Source organism: Xenopus tropicalis, chromosome 8 (genome assembly GCF_000004195.4).
Source record: "Xenopus tropicalis strain Nigerian chromosome 8, UCB_Xtro_10.0, whole genome shotgun sequence".
Lineage (NCBI taxonomy): Eukaryota > Metazoa > Chordata > Amphibia > Anura > Pipidae > Xenopus > Xenopus tropicalis.
The window spans coordinates 71,601,351-71,622,692 of NC_030684.2; the positions used below are offsets into that span (position 1 = coordinate 71,601,351).

Here is a 21,342-nt window from a genome sequence, read left to right on the forward strand (position 1 = left end):
TTGCAGTTGCACAACTGCGTAATTTCACATAATATAATGACACTGAAAAACGAAAGTAACAAAAGAGGCGACCAATAGAGCGAGGGGCCTGGTGGAGCGGATCCAACTGAGACAGACGCGCAGAAGGATAAATAAGAACGGCGAAATAAAAGCAACAGAAAAGGCGCAAAAGGGCGAGACAGTACACACAGAGCCTCACAGTAAGAGACTGGCCCAGTGCCCGAGCGCTAGAGATGGCCGGGCCCCTGCTGTTTCTCTCCCTCATATTCCTGCCTCCGCCACTCTCAGGTACAGCCTCCCGCCTTCCCTCTACGGTTCCGCACACGGTTGTTTCAACTTTTACTTGTAGAGATCAGAATACTAGTACGGTATGCTGTTGGTATATGTTTTTGGTTTGGCAGCTTATTTTTTTTCTTGTAAATGATTGCCAGGGGTTAATTACATGGCTATAACAACCACGGAGCAGTTTGAAATTAGAGTGTAAGATTTAACATTAACATTTATTTATAAAGCGCCAACATATTCCGCAGCGCTGTACAATAAGTGGGTTACATACATTGGACGTACAGAGTAACATATAAAGCAATCAATAACCGATACAAGAGCTGAAGAGGGCCCTGCCCAAAAGAGCTTACAATCTACAAGAAAGAGCTTACAATCTACAAGATGAATGAATACTAGATCTACTGAACAGAAAACTGGGTGATAAAGATTAAGAATAACAACATAATTATAGTCTGTTGTTTGGTTGCCCAGTTTAGTCACCAAAATATATTAATATCCAATATAGGCAGCCTAATAATAAAGAAAACATACAAAATAATCAATCAAGACAAAGTGAAAAGTTACTTAGAATCTGAATTCTTTAATTAACTTAAAGTTAATGTGCTACTGACGTTCCTGTAAAATTCAATAGGATTGTGTCAATATTACAAGCAAAGAATGGGCACCACCATCTTTTAGCACAAATAAGCACCTGTGCCCAGGGCAGCAGCTTTGGGGGGGAAAGGGGGGAGGGCATTGGCATTAAAATAGAAATTCCCCCAGCCAGTAAACGGCAGAACACCTGCCTTTAAATCTATTGGGTAGGAAAGGGGATATGTGGTTTGTAGGGTCTTTTAAGTTCTAAAACTTAGTTTACAGGTTTGTGCTTCCCCCTGCTAATACAGCATTACTTGCATTCAGCAGCTCTGTATTCATGAGGGGCAGGTGTGCAATCAAGGGCACTCCTGTCATGATGCAAGGTCAGAACAAAAAAACAATCCTGAATTTTCCCCCTGGACCCCCTCCAACACTAAAAAGGTAAGTGTGGGGGGTTAGTAGGGCAGCAGAATGTCAAGAATCACCCTGTATATGATCACCCTATGGAAACCCCTAGCTTGTGCATCATATAGACGTACAACCTAGGTTGAGACAACAGATATTTCCTCCTACAGGAATCTGAGTAAAAATGAGAATCAGAAAAGGATGTTTCCAAGTGTAGGTAAATCTGTCATATTTTGAATTTTGCCAAATTGTCTTTTTTGGCAAGGTTGACACATACTTGCTGTGCACATTTACATTCTGTGAGCTACAAGCCCTGTATGAACTGTGTGTTTCTTTTTTTGTGGGTTTTTGGCTTTCATCTAACTGGGGCAATAATATCCAAAATGTAACAGCATTTATTTTGCATTTAAACTTTTGAACATAGACCACATTTGTATACCAGGTTTTTTTTTTTTTTACTTTAGGGGGATATATGTTTGCACAGATGTGAAGACATACATTTCTTCTTAGGGTATATAATATCCAAAGCTCTAGTATAGTCAGTAAAACCACACTCTTTCAGCTATTTCTGTAGAGCACTATTTTATCCCATCTCTTATACAGACATACTTAAGCTGAAAAGTAGGGTGTAGGGAGGTTAGGGTCAGTGAGGGCACATCACTAATGTAATGTGTGTATGCCAAAGTAAAGAAATGAAAAGAAAATAATAACGAAAATAAACATTTGACACTAATCATCACTTTTACACTTTAGTCATTGCACGTTTATATTAGCTACTGGCAATAAAACCTGTAGCCAATCAGCATAGTTACATAGTTACATAGGGTTGAAAAAAGACCAGTGTCCATCAAGTTCAACCCATCCAAGTAAACCCAGCACCCACAACCCACACCTACCAATCTATACACTCGCATACATAAACTATAAATACAACCACTAGTACTAACTGTAGATATTAGTATCACAATAGCCTTGGATATTCTGATTGATCAAGAACTCATCCAAGGCCCCTCTTAAAGGCATTAACAGAATCTGCCATTACCACATCATTAGGAAGGGCATTCCACAACCTCACTGCCCTCACCGTGAAAAACCACCTACGCTGCTTCAAATGGAAGCTCCGTTCCTCTAATCTAAAGGGGTGACCTCTGGTGCGTTGATTGTTTTTATGGGAAAAAAGTACATCCCCCAGGAAAAAAGTACATAAAAAAAAAGTACAGTAGTATTTGGAAGTCAGCCATCAGAAGAAAAATATCTGATTGGTTGCTGCAAGTTTCCAGACTTGGAACAAATCCCCCATATGTAATAAAAGGCTCTATGTTTGCCCAATAGCAGTAACCCAATAAGATGTTTGCTTTTAAATCGGTGACCAGTAAATGCTACCTGCTGATTGGTTGCTATGGGTTTCTGCCCCAGGGCTAACTTAGTGCATTTTATCATATAAGCCATGCCTGCTGTTGCTTTATATTTGATCTTACAGTTTTATTTCCAGCAGAGGGGAAGGGTGTTGCTTTTCTTCTGGACAGTAAGGGATAGCTATATAAAAAAATCTGCAACATTTCTCAATGTTTTCTCAATGTTTTCTGTTTCTTTTCAGCAAGGAGAATAAATTGTTCCACTTTTTCCTGCATTTTCAGGAGGCATAATATTTTTGTTTTAAAGCATATTTACTATAATTGGGCATCTAATTCTTGCAGGTAAAGTTTAAGTTTTTTTTTGTTTTTTTTTTTAAACATAGTTGTATAGGTGATTCTATTACTCAGTCTCTGTGTTATTTCACAGAAACCTCATTTGCATCTTAAAATTTGAGAAAAACCGTTGCATCAATTGTGAACAAAAAATGGGAACATGCAGTTGCCAAGAACACTTAACCCACATGATGTTAAGAGTTTGGATACAGTTCAACTGAACACTTCTGTAAAATTGATGTTATTGAGCCTAATCATGGCTTTGGTTCATCCCTAATTTGTTTACAATTTATAATTTATGGCTAGGCCCGTGAAATACCAGTCAGTGGCAACCCTAATAATGAGTTGATCTTTATCTAAAAAGATAGCCTATATCTGGGGGTAGGGAGGAGTTTATTCATATAGAGGCTTCTCAGTGACTGCTGGTTGTTTGATTTTGCTCCTTGGGATCAGGCAGCAGAATGTGGCTTTAGTTTCATTTTAAAATTTTACTTTTTAAGCAAGAAATAACAAAATCCATAAAGACATTTCCTAGTTATAACAGTATGCAAAAATATTTTCAGCACAAGCCTTATTCATTGCACCAATGTTGAAAAAAGGGGGTATACTGTCCTTTTAATTGGAAAGAGTAGAGAACCCTGCAAATGGCTGTGAATGTGATCTGCACCAACCGGGTCTCCTAATGGGATAAGGTTTTTTTTCCTGACCAAAAATCATATTATCTGGATTCAGCCAACCATTGGGATGGCCAGACTGGGCAAAGATCTGCTTATCTGACCACCCTATCAACAGGATCTAACCATGTTGGGCCAGCATTTTGGTCGATATTTTATAGGTCTCAAAAATAGCTCAGCTTGAGGTCAAAGGATAGACATCAACTGGCTTTCTAGTTGTGGCATAAACAAGATCTGAATAATCTAAGATCTAATGAATTGATGTAAACTTACTCATGGGAGTGCTGAGCACTTTTGTCTATTTATTTTCATTTTCTATTTTTAGCAGTTTATGAGATCTTACTACTGCAGTAACAGTAAGTACGTATAAAATGCATATACAGTTAGGGTCACTGGCACTCAAGAACTCACTGGGCCTTCAAAAACCGGATAAAACCTGGTATTAGCAGTCTAAAACTAAACTGTCTAAACTGCTTAAAAAAGAAAATGACTCTAAAGCTTAAAGTAAAATTACGCCTTTTTTGAGGGGGGTCAGAACCATACCATAACATATTTTATTTATTTAGTTTTGTTATCCATAATACTGTGGCATCCATGGGCCAAGATACACAGCTCATAAGATACAGAGCTGTGTATCTTGAATGTCAGAACTGCACTTCCTTGACAAATGGTCCACCCTTTAAATCGCTATTGAACGGGCTGAGAGTTCAGAGAAAGCTGGAAAGTGGTTCACACTGCTTTTGCTTATGCTTAGTGTATATTACAGCAAGTTTTTATTAATTAAGGACTCCGCCCAGTCTAAAAGATTTGGTAACTAAATCTAATAAACATTATTCTAATTAAAAAAGTCTGTAAAATAAAAGTTACTACAATGTAGTATATGCATGCGTTAACAACATCTTATAAAATTTTATATAATGCATAAATGTTACATAGAGGATTTATTAAGTGTTATTTAACTCGATGCCCTTCAGACACACTTAGTGCCATGTACAGCCATGTATCTGACAAATTTGACTACCGTATATACTCGAGTATAAGCCGAGGTTTTCAGCCTCGGCTTATACTCGAGTCGATATACGATGCGCTGACATTCGTCTCACCCGTGTCTCCCCCATGTCCGCCTGCATCCGTCCGCGTTCGCATGTGCACACATGCGGACGCGGGCGGGCAGACACAGGGGAGACGAATGTGTCGAAATTGTCATGGGAGTGGTTTCGGTTCTGTAAGTAACTCAAGGAATCTCTGGTTTTATGGACTTATAGCTGTAGGCTGTCAGTGGAGGATGTCTTATATGTAATAGATCAAGGAGGATCTACCTATCTATCCCCTCTAATATTTTTTTTACTAATCCTGAGGCCTAATCCTAATTCTTTTTTATCAGGAATATTCTGCCTAGTAGCCAGAATGGGCTCCCTGGTGCTCTCAGTTTTTCTCCACCTATGTACCTAGTGTTGCTGCTGCATTTTGCTATAACATTAGATTACACGGGGGAGACGAATGTCAGCGCAGAGTATATCGACTCATGGATGGGGGTGGCAAAATATCAGTCCTTCATCTGTTATCCATGTACAGCTCTTAGCATAACCTGACAGCCGTCCCCATGGGCAACAGGAGATAGCAGAGTTCATCTAGTAAGGTTGCGCAACTGATAATAAGCACTGCTTCCTCAAAATTCTATAGCCTTCCACTGGCTGACTTTCCATAAGCACCCTGATATCCATATTGTGTCTCTAAGTAGGCAGCGTAAAGATGAACTAAAGTCTTACGTAGGATTTTATATTGAGCTCGTTGTACCAGGTCATGGGTGGAGCAGCCCCAAAACGGCAACATGCCTTCAAAGTCATTCACAGCGGCTCCCCATTTTCTTATCTCTCTCTTTATGAAGAGTTCACAGGGGGTCACACACTGAGGGGCAGATTTACTAATCCACGAACGGTCCGAAGGCGTCCGAATGCGTTTTTTCATAATGTTCCGTATTTTTGCGACTTTTTCGTCGCCATCGCAACTTTTCCGTATGTTCCGCGACTTTTTCATCGCCGTTGCGACCAAATCGGATTGGTTTTTCCGCCGTTTACAATCGCTCAATACGAAAAAATCGCGACGGCGACGAAATAGTCACGCAAAATACGATAAAGTTATGGCGGCGACTAAAAAGTCGCTACAAATACGAACAAGTCACAATGGCGACGAAAAGACGGCAAAATTTTCATTTCCAATCCAAATTTTTCCCAATCGAGATTCGGATTCGTGGATTAGTAAATCTCCCCCTGAGTGTTCTATATTAATTATTTGATTATAGAAACTTAGCAGTAGCTGCTGCATTTCCCACCCTAGGCTTATACTCGAGTGAATACGTTTTTCCAGTTTTCTTAGGTAAAATTAGGTACCTCGGCTTATATTCGGTTCGGCTTATACTCGAGTATATACGGTAATTAAATACATTTGAGGACACAGTGCAAAGTATAGAACTGTTTCACTGCATTGCCTACAATGCTTTTTTGTTTTTTACTTTCTGTATGCATGTGGCACAGAGATGCTTTAAAGGAACAGTAACACCAAAAAATGAAAGTGTATAAAAGTAATAAGAATAAAATATACTGCTGCCCTGCACTGGTACAACTGGTGTGTTTGCCTCAGAAATTTCTATAAACAAAGCTGCTGTTTAGCCACGGGGGCAGCCATTCAAAGGAGAAAAGGCACAGCATGTGTGGGTGAAATTAGGGCTTCTTCCACTGCTGCTGACTGAAAGCCTTACCAAGACTGGCTTGTAATACAGAACAACTTGCGGCCAAGGTGGGTGCTACATTGTACAGCTGTATCTGTACCAGACTGGCCATCCCAGTGGTGGGCTGAATCCAGATAATGTGTTGTTATGGCATAAAGATCAATTAGCTTTCAAGAAATTGTTCTACTGAAGGTCATGTTACGACTATAAACCACCAGTGTTTATTGATAAAGGAATCTTACCTACCATAATTACACTATAAATCTTCTGTAATATATCTCGTGGAAAATATCTGCCATACCTTAGTCTGCAACTCACAAAAACACATAACATACATATATTCATTCTGGTCTAACAGCATTTTATGCACAAATGCTTTTATTTTTATCCAGTTTTTACTGGAAAGAACAGGTACACTGTGCACATTCTAAAGGCCAATTCATTCATGTTATAATAAAAAAAACAGCAACCCTTATGCCAGACTTTTTAACTTTTTACTACACATAAAGTGTGGTAGAACCACACTTTTAAAATGACTCAAATCACCTCCAAATACCCTGCCAATCTGCCTATGGCAGTCACATTAAAATGCCAGCTTTGGTGATTGACACATGATTTTCTCTGAGAAAACCTGTCAAGCATATTTTTACATGAGAATCTTGTGAAAATCCTCCTTGCGCTGATTTTCTTTCATGTTGTTACCTGCAATATAAAAAACTGCATTTCATGACCCAGTAACCACATTATTTCATGACCCAGTGGCCGTATTATTTCATATTTCATGACACAGTGGACCCAGCCACAAGTATTTAATGTTGTTGTTACCAGCAATATAAAAATTGTAATTTTATGACTGTTGTCCAAGCATTTCATGACCTAGACGCCACAGCAATTTTTGATGCAGCTTTCCATGACACATTGGCACTAACCTTTCCAATTATTCTATCACATAGGGGCACCAGCCATTCTAGCATTTCACGATCCATTCATCCATGAATTTCATGACAAAATGGCCCATCTACCCAGCCTTTTCTAAAAATGCACAACCTATCCTCCCCTGATTGCCCCAGCTGGCTTACCTCTTTTCCTTCTACAGTGCTTCTAGTTTAAAATAACATTTTAGTTCTTAAAGTTGCAAGCACTGGCAGAAACAGTGCAGTATGTCACCTTATGACAAAAACTTTCAAGTTTCAGTATGTGTTAGTTGGTTCTATTATGTGAAGCTTACAGACTTTCCAAAGCAGCCGGTACCATAATTCTGTAAAACCCAGTGAGCAGAAGTCAGACTCTTCATTCGGAGGCATCACTAGTAGAAGCATAATACAAATCAATACAGTTAATGCAATATGTAATACATTTAGTATCCGCAAAAAAGTCAGAGCTCTGGTATTCATTTCATTGCATTTTTGCTCAGTTGTGCAATTCTGTCCCAGAATGACTGCATTTTGTGACTGTCACAATGTGCAAAATGTCTCCTGCCAAATCCTCCAGAATATTAGACAAGGTGGAATAGTCTGTTTGCCTAGGATGCAATTTCTTCATTTTGAAAATTTCTTAGGAGCTACAATAGTTGTCCATGGCTTTGGGCAGCTCCGTCAGCCATCTTCGTAAAACATAGGCTTAGTACAGTCTGTTGTGGCAACTAGTACTCTGCAGTATGTTGATATGCCCTTTGCCTTTTTAGGCAGAGGGTGATTGTGAAAATGTCAGATTTATTCAGGTGATCGAGTAAAGGAAAAATATTCTTTATGAAAGGTTATGTTAAAGGGGTGGTTCACCTTTAAATAAGAACTATACCTCCGGGCACTAAAAACTGTGCATGCGCAGTTTAAGCAGATTTCCTGCTGCCTCCAACTGTACATGCGCAAGCAGGCTCCGTGTCAGCGGTGATACCCAAATAGTCTTCAGTTGCAGGTAAGATGTCAGCCAGGTACGCTGCTGCACTACTCTGCTGTTTTAGCTTGGGGTTAGTGATAGGGACAGTTGTTAAACTTAGAAACTATGTGATAAGGGAGAGGTAAGGGGAGTCAAGGCAGGGATAGTTAAGGGGGCTTTTAGCTCCCGGGGGTATAGTTCTCCTTTAAGTTAAATTAAGTTATAGGATGCCCTGTTCCTAGAAACTTTGAAATTGGTAGTCATTATTTTTTATAGTTTTCAAATTAGTTGCCTTACTGCTGACCCCAGCTTTTAAATGGGGGTCACTGACCTTGGCAGGCAAAAACTTTTGCTCTGTGAGGCTACAATATAAATGTTATTGTTACATTTCATTACTTTTCTTTATATTAAGTCCCTCTCCTATTCATATTCCTGTCACGCATTCAAACCACTGCCTGGTTGCTAAGGTAAGCAAGAACATAGCAACCAGGTAGCTGCTGAAATTCCAAACCGGAAAGCTGAAATTGTCTTAGAATATCAATGTCTGTGTCATACTGAAAGTTAATTTAAAGGTGAACAACTCCTTTAAAGTTGCAAATTTAATGTACTTTAATAATGTATAAAGATATTAGAAAATAAGCCAATATATGTATTTATTTGGGGCTTAACATTTTGAAATGCAACACACTGCATATCTATCCTGTGAATTATTTGGACGGTGGGGAACCAGTTTATTAATTGGCTTTATAATAGGGCAGTGGTTTGTAAACTGTGGGTATAGTTCCCCTAGGGCAGTGATCCCCAACCAGAAGCTCACAAGCAACATGTAGCTCATCAACCTCTTGGATTTTTCTCCCAGTGGTCTTACAGGAGGTGCTTGTTTTTGAATTCCTGGCTTGGAGGCAAGTTTTGTTTGTATAAAAAACAGGTGTATTGCCAAACAGAGTGTCCTGTAGGCTGCCAGTCCACGTAGGGGCTATCACATAGCCATTAACAACACTTTTTTGGAACCCCTTGAACATCCTTCATGCTTGTGTTGCTCCCTAACTCTTTCTACATTTGAATGTGGCTCACAAGTAAAAAAGGGTTGGTGATCACCCCTAGGGGAATTTGGGTTTTATTTGCTGCCCTAGATATTCTTTAAACTGTGGCTGAATGACCAAATAACCTTGTTAGTAGCCTACTGGGCCTTATACCAGACCTCAAGGGGGAGCTTGAACCAAAAAAGATGTGCTAGGGAAGCTTAGCACCAAAATTCTTTACTTAATAAATGTTGACGTTAGAAAGCTTTTTTTGACAAATTGTGTTTTTTTATTTTTAAGAACCCTTTGGGCTGATTCACCAAAGTGCGATAAAACAAGCGCTATTTATAGCATGTGGGAAAAATTTTATCGCTTCTTATTATTTGCGACTTAACGCTCAATTCACTAAAAGGACAGGCGTCATAATTAAGACGCGATGTTCTTTGTGTTATTTAACGTACGATGAGCGTTTTTCTTGCGTTAATTCCCGTCGCATGCGTTATTTCCCGTTGCGCGCAGTATATTTCGCTGCTTGCTATATTAGCGCACGATTTTATGCACATAACCATTACTTTCGGAAAACTACTGTTCTGAAAATGACCATTTCCCTGAAAACTGGAGGATGCATGACTCTAGGGCCAACACATACTTGAAAAAATCCCACTGCAAAGTCCATGTTGTGTTGCCAAAAGCTCAGGAACCACAATTTTCTTTAAGTACCGCCTGCCCCAAGTAGGTGTTAATATTCGCACAGACTAATGCGATATTTAGTGCGTTTAACGCTTCATATGTGTTTATTAGCAGTATCTTGCATTGATATCTCTTAAGCTGGCCATACACGTTCAGATTTTAGTCTTCTTCCGATGAACATTTGTATAGCGGCCGTACATTTAAATACGACGATCTGAAACTAACATTCAGACTGAAATTGTAGGATAAAGCCTTTAAAATACAAATTGAAGGATGTTCTGAACATGAAATAGTTGGCAGACACCAATCGTACGAAACTGACTTCCATTGTAGGTCCCCCAAGGATATCGTTAGATACATAATACATGCACAGATTTTATCGTATCGAAATTTTCTAGCCTGGCCGATAAACTAAATGACAGATTGTCATAGTAAGAAAATTATCAGTATGATAATTCGGAGCCCACACACGATCCGAAAATTGGTTTTCTGCAATTTCATCTGTACATGTGTGACCAGCTTAAGATATGCAATTGCATTTACTGTTGGTTAGTTTGGCTATTTGTAAAGTTTTTTTCACTCTCTTTTAGGTCAATTTCATGTGACATCTCCAAACAAACAACTTGTAGCAGAGCTGGGATCCAATGTTTCCTTGCCCTGTACCCTATCACCCCCTCTCAGTGCTGATGGGTTGGAGGTGCGCTGGTTCCACACTATCTACAGCCCACATGTCTATTTGCTAAAAGATGGAAAGGAGGATAAAGAGCAACAGCGAGCAGAGTACAATGGGAGGGTTTCCCTACTTAAAGGACCCGAGTCTGGAGATCTAACACTTTCCCTGCACAAAGTACAGCTTTCTGATGCTAACAACTATGTTTGTTTTGTGGAGAACAAAACCAGTGGTGTCTATGAAGAGGCATTTATTCAGCTTGATGTTGTGGGTCTGTCATATAACTTTTACTTGCATTCACTTACCTTTATTTTTCCTTTTTAAAGGGATTCTGTCATGATTTTTATGGTACACTTTTTATTTCTAAATTACACTGTTTACAAATAATTCACTCTACCTTTTAAAATTTTATTCTTGAAACAGCAAATGTATTTATTTAGTTGTAATATTGGTGTGTAGGCAGCCATCTCAGTGCATTGTGCCTGAGTCTGAGCTTTCAGAAGGAGCCAACACTGCACATTCGAACTGCTTTCAGGTATTCCTTGGAGTCCCAAGCCGGACTTAGATTTCTTACTGTTGAGCTGGCGTGATATCACTCCAACTTGCAGCTCAGCAGTTAAGTGTGACTGAAGTTTATCAGAGCACAAGGCTGTGGTACCCTGGGAAATAAAAAACATGGCTAGACCAATGTGAAGTTTCAAAATTAGATATAAAAAAATAGTTTGTGCTTTTAAAAACAGATTTCAATGCAGGATTCTACATGACAGTATTGCTTTAAATTCTGTCATGTGTCCTATCACTTCTTAAGCCCTTTTAAACCTGCCTTCATTGATGTGATAGTGATAATACAAGTTATTTATGTATGTATAAAATGTGTCAGTGTCAGTCTACTATTCTTGATATTATTTTTTAAGATGCTAACACTAAATCAGACATATAAACAGACGTATTATTAAAGTGTTACAGAAAAATGTGCTGGCAGCAACTCAGTTTTCCATTAAAAACACATTGATTTACTCTGCATTAGAAAATACAACACTTCTGGGCTGAAGCATTTGGCTTTTTTTGGTATTGACCAAACTGCTGCCTGACACATTTTTGGTAGCACAGTCAGGCACGTATTTGTGGTGAGGCCACAAAGGCTCGGGCCTAGAGCGGCAGAAATTTAGGGGTGGCATGCCGCCTAGCTGCCCTAGAATTTTGCCCTCATACGGAGCAATGGGGAGAGGACATGCAGAAACTTTAGGGGAGGGGTCAGTCAAGGTGGGCGGGTGGCAAAAAGGGGCGGCCTCGGGGCACCCTATTCAGAAATCCAGCCCTGAGCACAGTATGTAAAACCAGGGACACTGGGGAGCGTGCGCCTCTCCCCTGTACAGACAAAGTGGACATAGGTGAGCTATGAGTGGCTATTCCTTTGTATTATCATAATACATTTTGAAAATGAGATAAATATTGTCATTAATGATAATGCAGTTTTGGTATAGATAAAAATAAACCACCAAAAGTAAAATTGCTTTTTACAAACATTTATTACAAGCCTATAGGATAAGCTGTGTAATAACACCTTACTTTGTCTTTCTAGCCTCTTTTTCAGTTTTCATTTAAAAGTATAATTTCTCAGTGACTACAACTTGAGCTGATAAATGATCCCTACACATTTCTCATGTTTTGCTTTATGTTGTAGGTGAAGGCTCTCTCCCTACCTTGGATATCTCCTTGCAGGACAGCTCAGTTTTGCTCTCATTTTCTTCCTCGGGTTGGTACCCTAAACCCCAGATGCAGTGGGAGAAGAGTGAAGGAGTTTCCATTGCTCCCAATTCAGTGGCCTATCTTAATCAAAGTGATGGTCTATTTAGGGTAGAAAGCAGCATTCTCCTCAAAGGTCCCTATACAGATCCTCTGTACTGTAGAGCCAGACATCCCATTACTGGAAGAGATACAGGCATCTTCTTAAGAATCTCAGGTTTGTTTCTGTAAAATAAATGTATTATGTGGGGTAAACATGAAAAATTAAGTTCCTCTCTCTTATCCTTATATGCCTATGATCTCATTCATGTTGTTTATTTGCCTTACGTGAACACACACTAGTTTGGCATGTTAAGGTCTGCTTAGGTTCCCCTGGTTGCAGCCATGCTGGGAATGTTGGCTTTGGATTCACCCAAATAGTTTAGAATTAACTGAAAGAGCTAAAAAAATCCTGTGTGCCTGATTTTCTAAAAGGCAAATGAGGGCATATGGACAACTTCCCTTCCATAAGTAACAAGTCTTATTGATTGAATCTACCTATTAATGTTGTCAATGACTTATAGCTTTTTGGACACTCACAGAATGTTTCTTTCCACAGGGGACCTGTTTCCTCACGTCTCTCCTTGGGCCTATGCTTTTGTCAGTGTTTTCATACTCATGCTAGCAGGAGTGGGTGTTGCAATTCTTTGTGCTCGCAGACTATTAAATGAGAAAGGTAAGTGTGGTAAGGAAACAAAAGAGGGAGACAAACATAGGGGCTGATTTACTAACCCACGAATCCGACCCGAATTGGAAAAGTTCCGACTTGAAAACGAATATTTTGCGACTTTTTCGTATGTTTTGCGATTTTTTCGGATTCTGTACGAATTTTTCGTTACCAATACGATTTTTGCGTAAAAACGCGAGTTTTTCGTATCCATTACGAAAGTTGCGTAAAAAGTTGCGCATTTTGCGTAGCGTTAAAACTTACGCGAAAAGTTGCGCATTTTTCGTAGCGTTAAAACTTAACGCTACGAAAAATGCGCAACTTTTCGCGTAAGTTTTAACGCTACGCAAAATGCGCAACTTTTTACGCAACTTTCGTAATGGATAGGAAAACTCGCGTTTTTACGCAAAAATCGTATTGGATCCGAAAAATTCGTAAAGAATCCGAAAAAATCGCAAAACATACGAAAAAATCGCAAAGTACCGATCATTACGAAAAAAACGCAATCGGACTCCATTCGACCCGTTCGTGGGTAAGTAAATCAGCCCCATAGACTTAAAGGGGCTGCTTTTGTGATATACACACTAATATGCATTTTCATTCTTGTTTTAGAGATGCTGACTAGTAAAGTTGGTAAGTAATTCTCCTGTTATTTCACTATTAAACAGCATTAAGGTTGTCTAACCATCTCCCTCTTCAACTATTCTTTCAGCTCATCTGTCCTCTGAAATGGGTAAGACTTTTGTTGTATCTATTTAAAATCTCTGTGTTGCATTAAATTAGTCTTTTTAGCCATTTTAATGTGTGACTAGTTCTTTTCTACCTTTAGACTGGAGAAAGGCTGTTATGCAACCAGGTAATTAACTTTCTTTTGGCCCCTTTTTTTGTCCCATTTTTCAATAACTAAGGCATTAGAATTACCCCATGGGTTGCTCCAGTTACTTTTCTGTGTTAACCATTCGTCTTCTCACCCACAATGTATCTTTTTCCCTTACACACTAAAAACTTCCTTCAATAAAAGTGCAGCATACATTGCCTAACATCATCATCACCTCCCTCTTAACCATGCACCTAGCACACCTTGTGAGACATAAATTATCCTAAACTGAATAAATAACATAACATCAAGGAGAGAAACCTCACCACTACTTTTTGGGGTTGATGCCCTGTGGATAAGAAACCTAGGGCCCGATTCACTAAAGTCCGAAATAAGGAGTGCTATTTATAGCATGTGTTAAAAATCTTATCACTTCTTATTTTTCGCTCGATTCACTAAAAGGACACTTGTCATAATTAAGAAGCGATGTTCTTGGCGTTATTTATCTTACGATGACATATTTTAATGAAAAAAACTATGCGATAAGCATGCACAAAAAAACGCATTGCGTTAATTAGCGAATAGAAATAGTACTAACGCATGATTCACAAACACATATGAAGCGTTAAACGTGCAAAATATCGTATTAATCTGTGTGAATATTAACCCTACTTGGGGCAGGCGGTACTTAAAGAAAATTGCGGTTCGTGAGCTTTTGGCAACACAACATGGAGTTTGCAGTCGTATTTTTTCAAGTATATGTTGGCCCTAGAGTGATGCAGCCTCCAGTTTTCAGGGAAATGGTGGTTTTCAGAAAGTAATGGTTACGTGCGTAATATATTGCGCTCTGCGTAATATATTGCGCTCTGCATAAAATATCGCGCGCTGCGTAATATCTTGTGCGCTGCATAATATATTGCTTGAAAATATGTCATCGTAAGATAAATAATGCCAAGAACATCGCTTCTTAATTATGACAAGTGTCCTTTTAGTGAATCGAGTGAAAAATATGAAGTGATAAGATTTTTAACGCATGCTATAAATAGCACTCCTTATTACGGACTTTAGTGAATCGGGCCCCTAATGTCTTATTCATTATTTATGTATATGTATAACAAAGGGAAATAATGAAGTTTGTAATCGTGTTGATGGAAGCGCATGGAATTAGAGAAAAACAAAAGCAAAACTAGTGCAATACGTACAAAACTTTCTTTGTGACTAAAACGCTAAAAGATTTTTAGCGTTCTAATTTGGTGCAAAATGTGCAAATATATTAAGTGAATCGGACAATCAAAAGTGCTTATATATCAGCCCAATGCAGTGTATCACACCCACACGATGTGTCCAAAGTAAATGCTCACCAGATTTAATTAAAATAAGAGCATGTAGAGAAGTCAATTCGGCTATTGATTGCAGTGCATCCTTAGTCCTCAGAGTATATGGAATGAAGAGGAATCGAAAATAGTATAAAATCGTTTAATATGTAAAATAAAGCCCCTGCACAATGCAGACTACTTACAGTGTGAAGCAGTATATCAGACACAACAAAAAGCCCAACGCGTTTCGAGTGCTCACGGCACGCTTCCTCAGGAGCAAATGAGCCCACCATCAATCCCCCTGGCTATTTATACCCTTCCCACTTTTTTTTTTTTTTTTTTTTTTTTTTTTTTTTAAACTTTACGGAAACATACATAGTCATTTCACACAGTGGGGATTGATTAAAATCAGCGGAATAATAAAATAAAATAACACATACATATAAATATAAAAGGACAATAAATGCCTATCTTTACCCGCCAACAGCAAGATATAATAAAATAAAGCCTACACATAGATATAAGAGGACAATAAGTGTCAATATGCCTATCTTTACAAAATACGTGTATATCAAGATTTGTTAGTCAAATATTTATAATGATAACCTATGGTGCCGGCGACCCGAGACCATCTCAGCAATATCAAAAATATATCACTTATTATAAAAATACAAAAAGAGAAAATATCATGCCGTATACATTGCTCGATTTGTCCTCATATCAATTAAAATGGGTCAATTTAAGACTAATCATAATCTATCTAACTTATAAACCAACAGTGAAACTAAGTCCTTAACTAGACTAATAAGGGAAGCCTAAAATCAGAAAGCAGCCAAATCTATATCTACATTAAGCCCCAATGGATGCAACGTGTTGAGTTTAAAAATCCAGAAGGTTTCTCTTTGTCTAAGTTTAATAAAACGGTCGCCCCCTCTAATACTAGATGTTATTTGTTCAAGGCCAACGAAGATCATACCTTTTGGGTCACTATTATGCGCATGCTTAAAATGTCTAGGGACCCCATGATTAGTTTTTCCAGCCCTGATGTTCCGTACATGTTCAGATATTCTGGTCCCTACCGATCTAATAGTCCTACCAACATAAAACTTGTTACAGGGACAGACTAATAAGTATACAACATATATAGAGCGGCAATTAATAAAGTCTTTTGTTTTTGGTATGCCCTCTATATTGAGTTTTTTTGGTGCAACAAATGAGCATGTTCCACAACGTTTTTTGCCGCATCTGTACGTACGGATGATTTTATTTGGGGCTCGCCCATCTTTAGGGATCATATTATACTGTACACCAGGTTCATAGATGATCTCCTTTTTATTTGGAATGGCCCCTTGGACCTTATAGATACTTTCATTACACACATCAATTCTAATGTATTTAATCTCAGTTTTACTGTGGAGATTAATCCCACGTTTACAAATTTTTTAGATCTTACCCTTTTTAGAGACGGTACCACGATGTTATATCGTAAACCAACAGACCGTAATGGGCTTTTGCATGCATCTAGCAGTCACCATGTTCAAGTTATTAAAAATATCCCAAAAGGTCAGTTTTTAAGGGCTAAAAGAAACTGCTCTAGGTTAGTTGATTTTACACGTGAATGCACCACCTTAGAGAACAGGTTTATAGAGAAAGGCTACAAGAGGTCTTGGCTAAAGGAGGCCAGAGTTTCAGCAACCAATACTGATAGGAATCAACTTATGCACAATAATAAAAAATCTTCCAGCCACACCCCGTATGAATATAACTTTTATACCAAATATAATTCGGCAGCATATAGTATTAGGAACATCATTCAACGACACTGGAACATTATTTTAGCGGACCCCATTCTTAGGGGGTCTTGTGGTCCGAGGCCACAGGTCCACTTTAAAAAGTCTCAAACTCTGAATAATATACTAGCACCCTCAAGGGTCCGGGGCCGACATGAGCATAAAAAACATCTTAATCCATTCGGCCTCAGTGGTACGTACAGATGCGGCAAAAAACGTTGTGGAACATGCTCATTTGTTGCACCAAAAAAACTCAATATAGAGGGCATACCAAAAACAAAAGACTTTATTAATTGCCGCTCTATATATGTTGTATACTTATTAGTCTGTCCCTGTAACAAGTTTTATGTTGGTAGGACTATTAGATCGGTAGGGACCAGAATATCTGAACATGTACGGAACATCAGGGCTGGAAAAACTAATCATGGGGTCCCTAGACATTTTAAGCATGCGCATAATAGTGACCCAAAAGGTATGATCTTCGTTGGCCTTGAACAAATAACATCTAGTATTAGAGGGGGCGACCGTTTTATTAAACTTAGACAAAGAGAAACCTTCTGGATTTTTAAACTCAACACGTTGCATCCATTGGGGCTTAATGTAGATATAGATTTGGCTGCTTTCTGATTTTAGGCTTCCCTTATTAGTCTAGTTAAGGACTTAGTTTCACTGTTGGTTTATAAGTTAGATAGATTATGATTAGTCTTAAATTGACCCATTTTAATTGATATGAGGACAAATCGAGCAATGTATACGGCATGATATTTTCTCTTTTTGTATTTTTATAATAAGTGATATATTTTTGATATTGCTGAGATGGTCTCGGGTCGCCGGCACCATAGGTTATCATTATAAATATTTGACTAACAAATCTTGATATACACGTATTTTGTAAAGATAGGCATATTGACACTTAGGGGCTGATTTACTTACCCACGAACGGGTCGAATGGAGTCCGATTGCGTTTTTTTCGTAATGATCGGTACTTTGCGATTTTTTCGTATGTTTTGCGATTTTTTCGGATTCTTTACGAATTTTTCGGATCCAATACGATTTTTGCGTAAAAACGCGAGTTTTCCTATCCTTTACGAAAGTTGCGTAAAAAGTTGCGCATTTTGCGTAGCGTTAAAACTTACGCGAAAAGTTGCGCATTTTTCGCGTAAGTTTTAACGCTACGCAAAATGCGCAACTTTTTACGCAACTTTCGTAATGGATACGAAAAACTCGCGTTTTTACGCAAAAATCGTATTGGTAACGAAAAATTCGTACAGAATCCGAAAAAATCGCAAAACATACGAAAAAGTCGCAAAATGTTCGTTTTCAAGTCGGAACTTTTCCAATTCGGGTCGGATTCGTGGGTTAGTAAATCAGCCCCTTATTGTCCTCTTATATCTATGTGTAGGCTTTATTTTATTATATCTTGCTGTTGGCGGGTAAAGATAGGCATTTATTGTCCTTTTATATTTATATGTATGTGTTATTTTATTTTATTATTCCGCTGATTTTAATCAATCCCCACTGTGTGAAATGACTATGTATGTTTCCGTAAAGTTTAAAAAAAAAAAAAAAAAAAAAAAGTGGGAAGGGTATAAATAGCCAGGGGGATTGATGGTGGGCTCATTTGCTCCTGAGGAAGCGTGCCGTGAGCACGCGAAACGCGTTGGGATTTTTGTTGTGTCTGATATACTGCTTCACACTGTAAGTAGCCTGCATTGTGCAGGGGCTTTATTTTACATATTAAACGATTTTATACTATTTTCGATTCCTCTTCATTCCATATACTCTGAGGACTAAGGATGCACTGCAATCAATAGCCGAATTGACTTCTCTACATGCTCTTATTTTAATTAAATCTGGTGAGCATTTACTTTGGACACATCGTGTGGGTGTGATACACTGCATTGGGCTGATATATAAGCACTTTTGATTGTCCGATTCACTTAATATATTTGCACATTTTGCACCAAATTAGAACGCTAAAAATCTTTTAGCGTTTTAGTCACAAAGAAAGTTTTGTACGTATTGCACTAGTTTTGCTTTTGTTTTTCTCTAATTCCATGCGCTTCCATCAACACGATTACACACATCTGAGACCCATCTAAAAAGGGAGGGTTGTTCTTATGAGGAGGCAGCACACGATCACACAGTTTCTACTATACTGAAGATTTGGTTTCAAAGAACTCCACCAAGAAGCGCTGAGTATTTGGGGGACCACCCTATTAACTGTTACACAAATAATGAAGTTTGTAGGTTGTCAAAGTAAGGCCAGCAGAATGTTCTAAAAAAATCTGAAACCTTTCATTTCTTTTAGTTTATTTCATGTTCAACCCAGATATTACCCACCCAGAGCTGTCAGTCTCTACTGATTGCCTATCGCTGTATAACAAGCCACCTGTCAGTCCTCCAAGAATGAATAAAGTCCGCTTCGAGACAGAGCGCTGCTGTCTGGGAGACTATACCTTCTCTTCAGGGGCTCATTACTGGGAGGTCGAATTAATACAAGGAGAAGAGTGGGCAGTGGGAGTGGCCTCTCCAAAAGTACAAAGGAAAGGAGCAGCTTATATGTTTGGCCCCCAGGAAAAAATCTGGTGTGTGTGTCGCTTTGTTGAAACTTTTAAGGCTTTGGACAATACAGAGTACAATCTTGATGTGACAGCTGACATTTTTAAAAGAGTAGGAGTCTACCTGAATCTCACCAAACACACGGTTTCTTTCTATGACCCCACTACCTGGAAGCACCTCTATACTTTTAGTGATGTGTCCCAAACAGTCCAACCATTTTTCTGGCTGGGCACAAGGGGTGGAGAAGTTAGACTAAGAAAGCAGATCAGTGAAAGGGTGGAAAGCAGAAAAGATGTGGAAGAGATGACAGAGCAGGCTGGTCTATTAGAAAATGTATCTTTATAAGCACAAATATACCACAATTCATCATTGTACAGAACAAATGCAGTTTTTTGTACTTTGCCTTCTGGTCTTTCCAAATTTGTCAAAATGGAGCACAGAGACATGTGGATACCCCCACAAATACAGTGCTAACTGCATTCATCAGAAATGTTTAGGTCAGGGATGAGGAAGGGGGAAGGCACGTAGTTAGGCCCCCTACTTGTCAACCATTTGTGCATCATTCAGACATGGGAGCTGCAGAAGACACAGACCACATGGGACCCTGGGTGTGAGTGGAAGGGGGGGGGGGCATGGGTATGTGTGGTATGTGGAGCATAGTGGGGAGATTCTGCGTTTATTGTGTTCCCCTTCCTGTGGGTATTTGTAGCCTGTGGGATATAGTTATGCATCTGTGCACTTTCCCCATCTCTGTTTTCCACCCCATGCACTCTCTGTTCTCCCACATTGTTTCTCATCCCTTACTTTTCTTTCTTTCTGGCACTGCTGTGCTCATGAGATGTGGCTGGCCAGCAGTGTCTGCTGCCAGTGTGACAGAATTGGCTATGGGCAGGTAGGAGGGAAACGGAATCTGGCAGACAGACAGATGGGTGTGGAAGTGGTGGGTGGTCATTGCTGCAGTGGATTGGCGGTGAAAAAGAAGTAGTAAGTTGGGAAGAGGAGATAAAACGTTTATATAAGTCTGCTTGTCTTTTTAAGATTAAAAGGATGCATTCTAAAGTCAGAACGCTCCATTTCTGGATATAATGTATAATGCACTTTGTAAAATTTATAATGCACTTACTGTAAAATATACAGCTCATGGAACTTCAAGGTGACTTTAATATCCTCATAATTTACAACAGGGAGTACATTATTTATTATAATACACAAGTTTCAGTGTTTCATGTGACAAATGACATCACTAAGCACTGTTTTAACAGAATATTCATGCCTCTAATTATACAGTAACTGTGGTGTAATTTCTGTCATATTACTCACTAAATCTTGTATATTATAATAAATAAATATAAGCATATTAGAACTCACCTCGGAGTTCCATGACTTGTATAAAAGAACTTGGCCTTTGGCCTTGTGCTTTTATATGGAACTCCTCAATGACTTATAATATCCCTATATTTTACAACAGGGGGTACTTTATTTATTATAATATACAAGTTTTAGTGAATCATGGGACAAATTACATCACTAAGCTCCAATTATAACTTACGACATCACTAAGTACCGTTTATAAGAATATAATTTACAGTTTGTTCCCATAGGGGAATGACTGTAGATTATAAGGATATAAAGGATCCATTGGTTACGTTTTCTTAAGAATATATATTTATGCCTTAGAAGAAACCACATTAAATTGTGCAAAAGTGTTTTTATATGAAATTACGATTTTATATGTAAAGTTACTTTTCTTATTGTTTTAATAAAGTATTTTTATGATGCTGCTCTGTATATA

The 21,342-nt window shown here is 38.6% G+C and overlaps 1 protein-coding gene across 1 annotated transcript; it reads left to right on the plus strand.

The window, feature by feature from the left end:
- The first annotated feature begins 206 nt into the window (after nt 1–206).
- On the plus strand, nt 207–21,342 carry LOC100492877 (butyrophilin subfamily 2 member A2). Its single transcript, XM_031891203.1, has 8 exons — nt 207–288; nt 10,534–10,884; nt 12,298–12,576; nt 12,958–13,074; nt 13,678–13,698; nt 13,778–13,798; nt 13,895–13,921; nt 19,300–21,342. The coding sequence occupies exons 1-8, from the start codon at nt 234–236 to the stop codon at nt 19,893–19,895; spliced, it is 1,467 nt and encodes a 488-aa protein (XP_031747063.1). The 5' UTR covers nt 207–233; the 3' UTR covers nt 19,896–21,342.